Source organism: Coregonus lavaretus (assembly GCF_964263955.1).
Source record: "Coregonus lavaretus genome assembly, contig: HAP1_SCAFFOLD_751, whole genome shotgun sequence".
Classification (NCBI taxonomy): Eukaryota; Metazoa; Chordata; class Actinopteri; order Salmoniformes; family Salmonidae; genus Coregonus; species Coregonus lavaretus.
This window is the reverse complement of record NW_028160142.1, coordinates 57745-69271: the sequence shown is the minus strand read 5'-3', so window position 1 is coordinate 69271 and position 11527 is coordinate 57745. Positions and strand designations below refer to the sequence as shown.

At 40.4% G+C, this 11527-nt stretch overlaps 1 protein-coding gene across 1 annotated transcript in view; it reads right to left on the bottom strand.

Annotated features, from left to right (window-relative positions):
* The window catches only part of LOC311122092 (uncharacterized protein), a 183933-nt gene extending 181757 nt beyond the window's left edge, over positions 1-2176 (bottom strand). Inside the window, exon 1 of the mRNA XM_084196506.1 lies at positions 2020-2176. Coding sequence (XP_084052632.1) covers positions 2020-2086 — 67 coding nt within the window. The 5' untranslated portion in view covers positions 2087-2176. The remainder of the gene's footprint in view (positions 1-2019) is intronic.
* Positions 2177-11527: the final 9351 nt, after the last annotated feature.

Sequence of the window (11527 nt, the reverse complement as noted above, 5' to 3'; positions counted from 1 at the left end):
AACAATTCACACAATGAAACAATGAATGGGCAAGGATTGGCGGGAGACAGCTGAGTGCATTCTGGAGAGCTGAGTGCATTCTGGAGAGAGACGCCATATCTTCGCCACACACCCTTCCCCTTCATCTTGTTGCAACATTAAAAATTATACTCAACACACATTATCTTCACACATTTTTTATGCTTTTCATTGACAGCTGCAACTCAATCAGCTAGACATATTGTCACGCCCACTGCCCAAATTGTGGGATTCCAAAATAGGCATAGGCCTATGCACTTGTGATTTGAAACAATCCACAGATATATTTTTATATTAAGCTAATGATCCTCTGTGGCTAAGTCAAGCTCTCTGGTGAAGTATTTTAATGATCCTCTGTGGCTAAGTCATGCTCTCTGGTGAAGTATTTTAATGATCCTCTGTGGCTAAGTCAAGCTCTCTGGTGAAGTATTTTCAATGTTTTTATTTAGTCAGGAGTAATTATGTAATTGTGGCAAAACAATCTGTTCAGTCGTGTGGTCATGTGCCACAAAGAGGGACTTAGGAAAATTACAATTGGCTCAGAACAGCGCAGCACGGCTGGCCCTTAAATGTACACGGAGAGCTAACATTAATGATATGCATGTAAATCTTTCATGGCTCAAAGTGGAGGAGAGATTGACTTCATCACTACTTGATTTTGTAAGAAGTGTTGACAAGCTGAATGCACTGAGCTGTCTGTTTAAACTACTAGCACACAGCTCGGACACCCACGCATACCCCACAAGACATGACACCAGAGGTCTCTTCACAATCCCCAAGTCCAGAACACACTATATCAATCAATCAATTTTATTTTATATAGCCCTTCTTACATCAGCTAATATCTCGAAGTGCTATAGGAAGCGTACAGTACTACATAGAGCCATGACTACATGGAACTCTATTCCACATCAGGTAACTGATGCAAGCAGTAGAATCAAATTTAAAAAACAGATAAAAATACACCTTATGGAACAGCGGGAACCGTGAAGAGACACACACACACAGGTACAGACACACACAAACGCTAGCACACACACTCTACACACATGTACATTGTAATATTGTTGTATGGTGGTATTATACATTTTGTATTGTAGATATGTAGTGGTGTAATAATGTTATATGATGAACTGTTTTATCTTCTGTTTTATGTGTAATGTAAGTGCCTAAATGTGTTTGGACCCCAGGAAGAGTAGGGGGCATCCCTAGTAAGGGGGATCCCTAGTAAATACTTTAGGGGAAGCCAGTATCCTATATGTTGCCCATGTATCTGATGCTGTCTGGACAGAAATAGTATGACATGCCATACTCTTTTGGTCCAGACAGAATCAGATACATTGTTTACACATACTGAGACAGAGGAACGCTGTTTCGCTCGCTCGGATTCTTTATCTGAGTTTGATGGGTCTTTCTGTCGGCGTGAGTCTCGGTCAAATAAATGACAAATATTTCAATATTTTATTTGGATGGGCAAGGAGGTACGGTATAGCGGGCCAGCCCCTAAAACCGGCCCTGCCACGATCATGCAGACCCTTCTGTAGTTTTGAGCCTTGGTTAGGCCAGGACTCATCCGATAACTTCCTGAAGTTGGCTCTGTGTGTAGCTAAACTGAATAAGGGTGCGGTCCTTATTTCTCAACGAAACCCACATAGACGTCGTTATTCTGACTTTCCATGTTGAAAATCAATAGGAAGAGCGTATTTAGGCTATTGTCCATCCATCCATAATGTCGTTTATGATTTCAGAGTGCCATGTTTCTTTTTTTCTTTTATATGAATCCCACTCGGCGGCTGCGCTTCTAACTTGAAGTTGCAGCCCACATAGTGTTCATAAGGCACATTATCTTACATATATATATACCAATTGTTCATGATAATCAAATATTATGTGATGTTGTAGGCTAGGCTATACAACTAGCACACAATAGCAAACAAGTAGCCTAACAAATATTAGGTCGGCCAAACGCTTCCTTCGGCTCCGCCAGTCAGTTCAACTTACCTCCTGAGACCACCGGTCGCGCCAGATAAAGCCAGAAGCACAATCTGATGAGCGTTCGTTTGGACATATTTGCTAGTTAGTTACTTTTATGTATTATCTAAATAAACTAAGTTCAAATGAGATATGGTAAAACACTGTGTGGTTCCTAGCCTAGCCTACCGAGGCTGTGAAAGTGAAAGTAAAATGTGGATTTTAGTTCCTCCCTCTGCATGAGGTTGAACATAAAATAACGTTCCATTTGACTTGTAAATAATGTTTAATAGCTGCAATACAACATTCCATTATATTTATATGCTATAATAACTTTAATATACATTTTTTCAAACCACTTCTGGAATATTCCTTGCTGTAGTCGTGCCCATACCTGGTCTTTGGCTGCGTGTATAATTGGCTACAATGTACAGAATTACATATATAATTTAGAATTGATTGGATCACTGTGCTATAATGTAACAAAAGTTGGCAATACTGTAATATTCAAAGGTAACTTAATAACTATAGTTTGTCTAATTGTCCTCCTGTCCACTGAGTCTGAGGGCTTTTGATTAACCAGCCTATAGCCATTGACCTCTAGGACTACTGTATGAGGCATGCACAAAAAAACATTCACACAATGAACTGTTTTCCTCAAAACATAATATGTGTTTGCCATCTTGTTGCATGGATCAACATTTCATTATAATTCACATTATTCAAAGTTTATAAAAAATTATAGTAGCGTCGGCTAAACATGACAGCACATAACATACAGGATAACAATATTTTACATTTAAGCCATTTAGCAGACGCTCTTATCCAGAGCGACTTACAGGTAGTGAGTGCATACATATTTTTTTTCATACAATATGATACATAATAACCAGAAAGAGATATGAGTTTACTGAAGAGAAACAAACCTTCCCTGTACAGAATCTAAATATTTGTCAAACAAACTATATATTCAACAAGTGCTTTTCAACTGGTTTCTCCTGGTACAGAGGCTGGAGCTGTACTGGTCTCTGTTGGTACATAGGATTTACCTATACTTCCCTATGAAGTAAACAGAGTATCTGAGCTACTCTCTATGGCTGTACATGCTGTATCTGAGCTAGTGTCTACTGGTCCAGAGGATTTACCTATACTTCTCTATGAAGTAGACAGTATCTGAGCTACTCTCTATGGCTGTACATGCTGTATCTGAGCTAGTGTCTACTGGTCCAGAGGGTGCACCTGAACTGTATTTTACTGGAGTAGATAGTGTACCTACATGCTGTGGCTCTGAGACCAGCTGACAATCCTGGACTGCTTCTATCAGGAGTGTCTGGACTGTCTGACACTGAGCTAGTGGGTCTCCTCAGACCTGATAGGCCAGGTGTTCCTCCCTTTCGGTCTACCTGACCACTGCTCCTCTGGGTTTCCATTGCTTTCGCTACTCTTCCTTGTTCTACACCCATCTGATAGCCATGATAGTATCTTATAGATGGTGGTCTTGGTGCAACACGTGGTGGGGGATTGTGGGGGAATGTCGTTGTTTTAGGAGAAGTTGGGTCTTGATGTAAGGGAATTCGGTATGGAGGTGTTTGTTTGGAAGAAGTTATGTTCTTTCCCTCCTCTCTCTCTGATGCTCCATCTTCATCCCTTCTCTGAGGGGTTGGTGGAGACCTCTGACCGTCAGTCTGGCTGTTGTGTGTGGCTCTGCTGGATTCCTCCTCTTGCTCCTCTGACTCTGGCTCCACCTCAGAGTTAATGTCGATGGCCGATGGTCACTATTCTCAGCGTCTCCATTGGCCTAGCCATGGTTATAAAAACAAGGGAGAAAAAAGAAGGGGAAGTCAACAGGCAAGGAGGTATGTTGGGTTTAAAATGTGTTTAACAATGTAATGTTGTTTAGTTTAAGTATACACCCTGTAATACAATGTAATAAGTGATTCTTTAAAAAGACATGGGCTTACCTTTGGAACACTTCTTGATGAAACAGACCACAACAGCAACCACAACTAACAACAGATTGACACCAATAACACCACCAGAAACCAAAGCTATGACCTTCCAGTTGCCTGTAACACACACACACACACACACACACAGGTCATGTGATCATTCAATGGTGTAAAGTACTGAAGTACTTTTACTTTTACTTCACTACATTTCTGAAGAAAATGTTTTACTTTTTACTCCACACATTTTCCCTGATATCCAAAAGTACTTGTTACATTTTGAGTGCTTAGTAGGACAGGAAAATTGTCAAAATTCATGCACTCATCAAGAGAATATCCCTGGTCATCCCTACTGCCTCTGATCTGGCAGACTCACTAAACACAAATGCTTTGTTTGTAAATGTTGTTGGAGTGTGCCTCTGGGTCCTGGCTATCTGTAAATGAAAAAAACGAAAAGAAAACTGTCCTTTCTGGTTTGCCTAATATAAGGAATTTAAATTATTTTTACTTTTACTTCTACTTTTAATACTTAAGTATATTTAAAACCAAATGCTTTTAGACTTTTACTCAAGTAGTATTTTACTGGGTGACTTTCACTTTTACTTCAGTCATTTTCGATTAAGGTATCTTTATTTTTACTCAAGTATGACAACTGGGTACTTTTTCCACCACTGTGATCAGTGAAACCTGAACAAGGAAATTCCTTTACCAACCGCATCAAAATACTTGGACATGATTAAACCCTGACTGAGTATATTAACAGAATGGTATTTACTTTTCAAAACCCAAACCTTTTCTCACTATATTACATTTACATTACATTTTAGTCATTTAGCAGACACTCTTATCCAGAGCGACTTACAGTTAGTGAGTGCATACATTATTTTATTTTTCATACTGGCCCCCCGTGGGAATCGAACCCACAACCCTGGCGTTGCAAACGACATGCTCTACCAACTGAGCTACATCCCTGCCGGCCATTCCCTCCCCTACCTTAATTCAGATCTTGAATTTACCTGTGGCCAGGCAGTATTTACTGTTGTAGGTCTGTGTCTTCTCACTTATGGGTTTTTTGATCTCACAGGTGTAGCTGTCTGACTCTGGGGATGTGATGTTGTAGTGCTGTCCAGTCTGCTCCTGGCTCCACATCTCCCCCTGGTGGTCAGGCCAAGACCAGCGGTACTCCACCAGTGGACACTCAGCGCTGCAGGAAGTGTTGCCATGGACATGGTATCGTTAAATTCACAGGTGACTTCAGTTTTTTATACTGGATCTGTGGACCGAAATTGAGGTGTATGTCACATAGCAGAGGACACGTGGTGGCACACACACACACACACACACACACACACACACACACACACACACACACACTTAGTGAAAACCAGACATCATACGTGAAAGTGAACTAGTGACTTGTGTCCAGGTTAGAGGTTAACACTCTAAATGGGCCTACATTTCCCTATTGACATTGAACGTGATATATATTATCTACAGTAACCATAATAACAGTTAATGTCAGTTTTAAATGATGTGTCATGTAGTTCCTATGTGGACATTATGTTATGCATGGTTTATGTATAGCCCTTAAAATAACTGATGCCAAACGACAGGAGGTAAGTGAAGGTTACCACGCACAATTTCAGCTGTTAAAATGTCTGTCCTTGCCAATACAACAGGCCTATAATATGTCATCATTGGGAGGCAGAAGTGGAAACCCCAAGAGTTAGGGAGTAACTGATTACGTGTAACCTACCCAACCCTGGAAACCCCATATTTCTTCTGGTAAAGCCAAACACACACACACTGCCAAAATGAACCATCCTTTTATGGACCTGCAGATAGGCCTTATGCACAGTCACATATTATAGTTATAGTGTGCGGTTGATATGATATCATAAACGAAGCATACTTGTGCGACATTATGTTGTATTATCTGTGTTCGAATACCCATACTAACATATTGTACACTACATACTCAACGGGTGTTGAGCGTTGGTAAATTCATCAGTTATTCAGTGCTCTGAAATTGGAGTAGATAGACAGTGTATTTAAGAAAGCACCCGAATTAACAATGTTCATTGAGAACGCACAACTAGCTATACCACTTTGCAACGCTAAGAATGTTGGGTAGTTAGTTAGATAGCATATAGTTAATATACTGGCAAGTTCGATGTATTAGTAGCCAACTAATGTTAGGTAGCTAGCTAACATATTGGTACATACTGCTGTAAGGATAGCGTAGTTAACAAATTGTCAGCAAACATAACGTGTAACTTATTTGAAAAGTCATTACTTTATTACATTGCTCAACATTTTCTTAACATTTGTCATAATTAGTTAAGGCAATGAATTTGTATCTGCTCTCGTTGGACTTCAGCTGCATATTTTCCGCCATTTTATGCTTCTTCTTCTTCTTCTTCTTCTTCTTCTTCAATGAGGTTTAACGGCGGTTGGCATCCAATTTGTTGCATTACTGCCACCTACTAGACTGGAGTACAACTCCCTTATCTTTCCTTGAAAAATAAAATACAACAAAGCAAAGAAATATCCTACCATCTAACACTACACTCATAACTTCAAAGCTACTACTAATGATTAACCCCACCCTTCTCCACTATTTAAATATACTCACTCCTACATAATGCCCTCAACCTGAATTGATGGGACATCACCACTTAACACTCCCTGTAACTCTTCTGCTGTCACGTCTCGCACACCCAAATATCTCTGCAGCTGCCACCACAACCTCAATTTTCTTCGATTTGCGTTCCATCCCTGCAGTACAATTAATAACCATTGCTATAAACGCTAAAAATCCAATCTTACTGAAACATATATCACTTGCTTGCCTATCCCACTGTACTGGTACATATCTCCTACTCTCAAACCCCCCATCAAGCTGATATAGGGTGTAATCATCAGTCCAATAGTTGCAAACGAGAGTTTCTATTGGACAAATTCAGGTATTTTATCCCCGTTTTGTTCCGTTTGCTTCCGTTTAACGCCAGGGTAGTGGGTTCGATCCCCGGGACCACCCATACACAAAAAAATTTATGCACGCATGACTGTAAGTCGCTTTGGATAAAAGCGTCTGCTAAATGGCATATTATTTATTATTTATATTATTTATTATTTTTAAGAAACGTTTTTCAACAAAATCAGAGGAATGAATACACCCCTGATCACGCGTAAACAGGTTCACTTTCATAGCAGCCACGTTGTATTCCTTCTCGCATGCGCTCTCCTCCGCTCACCTCTTCCCTTCACTTGTGGACTTCAATGAACAACACATCAGCTGTATGTGACCAGGCGAAAAAACCTTTCCAAGCCAAACCGCTACACACATCCTACATCGTTGTCACCATATTTGCTAAAGTAACGTCATAGTCAGCATAGCTAATAGAACTAACGCATTAGTAAACCCGCTACAATCACTTAGTAACGTTACAGTGTACAGTCATGGTCAAAAGTTTTGACAATGACACAAGTATTGGTCTTCACAAAGTTCGCTGCGTCAGTGTTATGAGATATTTTTGTCAGATGTTACTATGGTATACTGAAGTATATTTACAAGCATTCCATAAGTGTCATAGGCTTTTATTGACAATTACATTAAGTTTATGCAAAGAGTCAATATTTGCAGTGTTGACCCTTCTTTTTCAAGACCTCTGCAATCCGCCCTGGCATGCTGTCAATTAACTTCTGGGCCACATCTTGACTGATGGCAGCCCATTCTTGCATAATCAATGCTTGGAGTTTGTCAGAATTTGTGGGTTTTTGTTTGTCCACCCGCCTCTTGAGGATCGACCACAAGTCCTCAATGGGATTAAGGTCTGGGGAGTTTCCTGGCCATGGACCCAAAATGTCAATGTTTTGTTCCCCGAGCCACTTAGTTATCACTTTTGCCTTATGGCAAGGTGCTCCATCATGCTGGAAAAGGCATTGGTCGTCACCAAACTGTTCTTGGATGGTTGGGAGAAGTTGCTCTCGGAGGATGTGTTGGTACCATTCTTTATTCATGGCTGTGTTCTTAGGCAAAATTGTGAGTGAGCCCACTCCCTTGGCTGAGAAGCAACCCCACACATGAATGGTCTCAGGATGCTTTACTGTTGACATGACAACAGGTTTGTGTCCCAAATTACACTTTATTCCCTATATAGAGCGCTACTTTTGACCAGAGCTACTATGGGCCCTGGTCAAAAGTATGTCCTATGTGGCTCAGTTGGTAGCAAGGCGCTTGCAACGCCAAGGGTCTTGGGTTCGATTCCCGCTGGGGCCACCCATACGAACATGTATGCACACGTGACTGTAAGTTGCTTTGGATAGTCCCGTGTAGCTCAGTTGGTAGAGCATGGTGCTTGCAATGCCAGGGTTGTGGGTTCGATTCCCACGGGGGGCCAGTATGAAAAATGTATGCACTCACTAACTGTAAGTCGCTCTGGATAAGAGCGTCTGCTAAATGACTAAAATGTAAAACAAATGACACAGGATTGATGGTAGCGCTCACCTTGTCTTCTCCGGACAAGGTGTTTTCCGGATGCCCCAAACAATCGGAAAGGGGATTCATCAGAGAAAATGACTTTACCCCAGTCCTCAGCAGTCCAATCCCTGTACCTTTTGAAGAATATCAGTCTGTCCCTGATGTTTTTCCTGGAGAGAAGTGGCTTCTTTGCTGCCATTCTTGACACCAGGCCATCCTCCAAAAGTCTTCGCCTCACTGTGCGTGCAGATGCACTCACACCTGCCTGCTGCCATTCCTGAGCAAGCTCTGCACTGGTGGTGCCCCGATCCCGCAGCTGAATCAACTTTAGGAGACGGTCCTGGCGCTTGCTGGACTTTCTTGGGCGTCCTGACGCCTTCTTCACAACAATTGAACCTCTCTCCTTGAAGTTCTTGATGATCCGATAAATGGTTGATTTAGGTGCAATCTTACTAGCAGCAATATCCTTGCCAGTGAAGCCCTTTTTATGCAAAGCAATGATGACGGCACGTGTTTCCTTGCAGGTAACCATGGTTAACAGAGGAAGAACAATGATTTCAAGCACCACCCTCCTTTTAAAGCTTCCAGTCTGTTATTCTAACTCAATCAGCATGACAGAGTGATCTCCAGCCTTGTCCTCGTCAACACTCTCACCTGTGTTAACGAGATAATCACTGACATGATGGCAGCTGGTCCTTTTGTGGCAGGGCTGAAATGCAGTGGAAATGTTTTTTGGGGATTAAGTTCATTTTCATGGAAAAGAGGGACTTTGCAATTAATTGCAATTCATCTGATCACTCTTCATGACATTCTGGAGTATATGCAAATTGCCATCATCAAAACTGAGGCAGCAGACTTTGTGAAAATTAGTATTTGTGTCATTCTCAAAACTTTTGACCACAACTGTATAGTCAGTAAGCACTTACACCGGCAAGCCCCGGTGGCAATAAATTAGTAAAACCAGAAGCTTACCTTGACTTGGAAGCTAGCTGTCCTCCGGCTACACCATTGTGCTACCCTACAGAGTTCTGTGGAGGCTACTGTAGACCTTCTTTGCAAAATAGTGTGTTTTAATCAATTATTTGGTGACGTGATTATATTTAGTATAGTTTTATCTAAAAATGATAACTTATTTTTTTAATGAAATTCACTGAGGAGGATGGTCCTCCCCTTCCTCCTCTGAGGAGCCTCCACTGATCCATACTATGACCAATAAGCATACTACATACTCAATTTACGTCACAAATAGCATGGTTAGTGCGGGTAGTATGAGTATTCGAACACAGCTTATGTCTTTAGCCTACGTAGCAGACATAACATGATGAAAGTAAAACTTGCCTGTTGAGTTATTTTATTTGTTTTATTGTAGAACATAAAAGACTAAAAACACCAGCAAATCAGCTCCAAGTGATTAACATTTTGGAACTCTATTCCAAAGTATTCTCACGCAGAATACAGAGAGATACTGTATGTGATCGTATACAAATGTAAACTAGGTTTGAAATGATTATGTATTATGTTTTAGTCAAATATTATATCTGTTTGGGCTTCTTGCGGTCAATTTGGGGTCTATAATGTATTTGTAATTATGTTCCGGCGCCCTAACCATCGGCTCAAAAAAATAATATCTGCCTGCAGCTGAATCTAGTTGATGATCCCTGATTTACCCTATGACCATAGCTGCTGGAAGTAGGTGTACTGAGGATGCTGCAGCACCCCCTGATAAAAAAATAATATATATATATATATATATATATATATATATATATATATATATATATATATATATATATATACAGTACCAGTCAAGAGTTTGGGCACACCTACTCATTCAAGGGTTTTTCTTATTTTTACTAGAATAATAGTGAAGACATCAAAACTATGAAATAACACATATGGAATCATGTAGTAACCAAAAAAGTGTTAAACAAATCAAAATGTATTTTATATTTGAGATTCTTAAAAGTAGCTACCCTTTGCCTTGATGACAGCTTTGCACACTCTTGGCATTCTCTCAACCAGCTTCATGAGGTAGTCACCTGGAATGTATTTCAATTAACAGATGTGCCTTGTTAAAAGTTAATTTGTGAAATATCTTTCCTTCTTAATGTGTTTGAGCCAATCAGATGTGTTGTGACAAGGTAGGGGTGGTATACAGAAGATAGCCCTATGTGGTAAAAGACCAAGTCAATATTATGGCAAGAACAGCTCAAATAAGCAGAGTAATGACAGTCCATCATTACTTTAAGACATGAAGGTCAGTCAATCCGTAAAATGTCAAGAACTTTGAAAGTTTCTTCAAGTGCAGTCGCAAAAACCATCAAGCTCTATGATGAAACTGGGTCTCATGAGGACCACCACAGGAAAGGAAGACCCAGAGTTACCTTTGCTGCAGAGGATAAGTTCATTACAGCTAACAGCCTCAGAAATTGCAGCCCAAATAAATGCTTCACAGAGTTCAAGTAACAGACACATCTCAACATCAACTGTTCAGAGGAGACTGCGTGAATCAGGCCATCATGGTCGAATTGCTGCAAAGAAACCACTGCTAAAGGACACCAATAAGAAGAAGAGACTTGCTTGGGCCAAGAAACACGAGCAATGGACATTAGACCGGTGGAAATCTGTCCTTTGGTCTGATGAGTCCAAATGTGAGATTTTTGGTTCCAACCGCCATGTATTTGTGAGACGCAGAATAGATGAACGGCTGATCTTAATGTCACCAGAATAAGACCGTCAATATTTATTGGAAAGGAGCATCAAGCTCATCACCTTACACTTTCACCACCCTGTGAAGTTCATCATAACTTATTTTATCTCTAGCCTAATAAACTGCATGCTTTCCTGACGAGTAATATTGGGAGGACCACACAACATGTCATTGCGTGACTCCAAGTTTAGTTCAATATGATGGGTATTACAGTGTGGAAAAAAAGTATTTAGTCAGCCACCAATTGTGCAAGTTCTCCCACTAAAAAGATGAGAGAGGCCTGTAATTTTCATCATAGGTACACGTCAACTATGACAGACAAAATGAGATTTTTTTTCTCCAGAAAATCACATTGTAGGATTTTTAATGAATTGATTTGCTAATTATGGTGGAAAATAA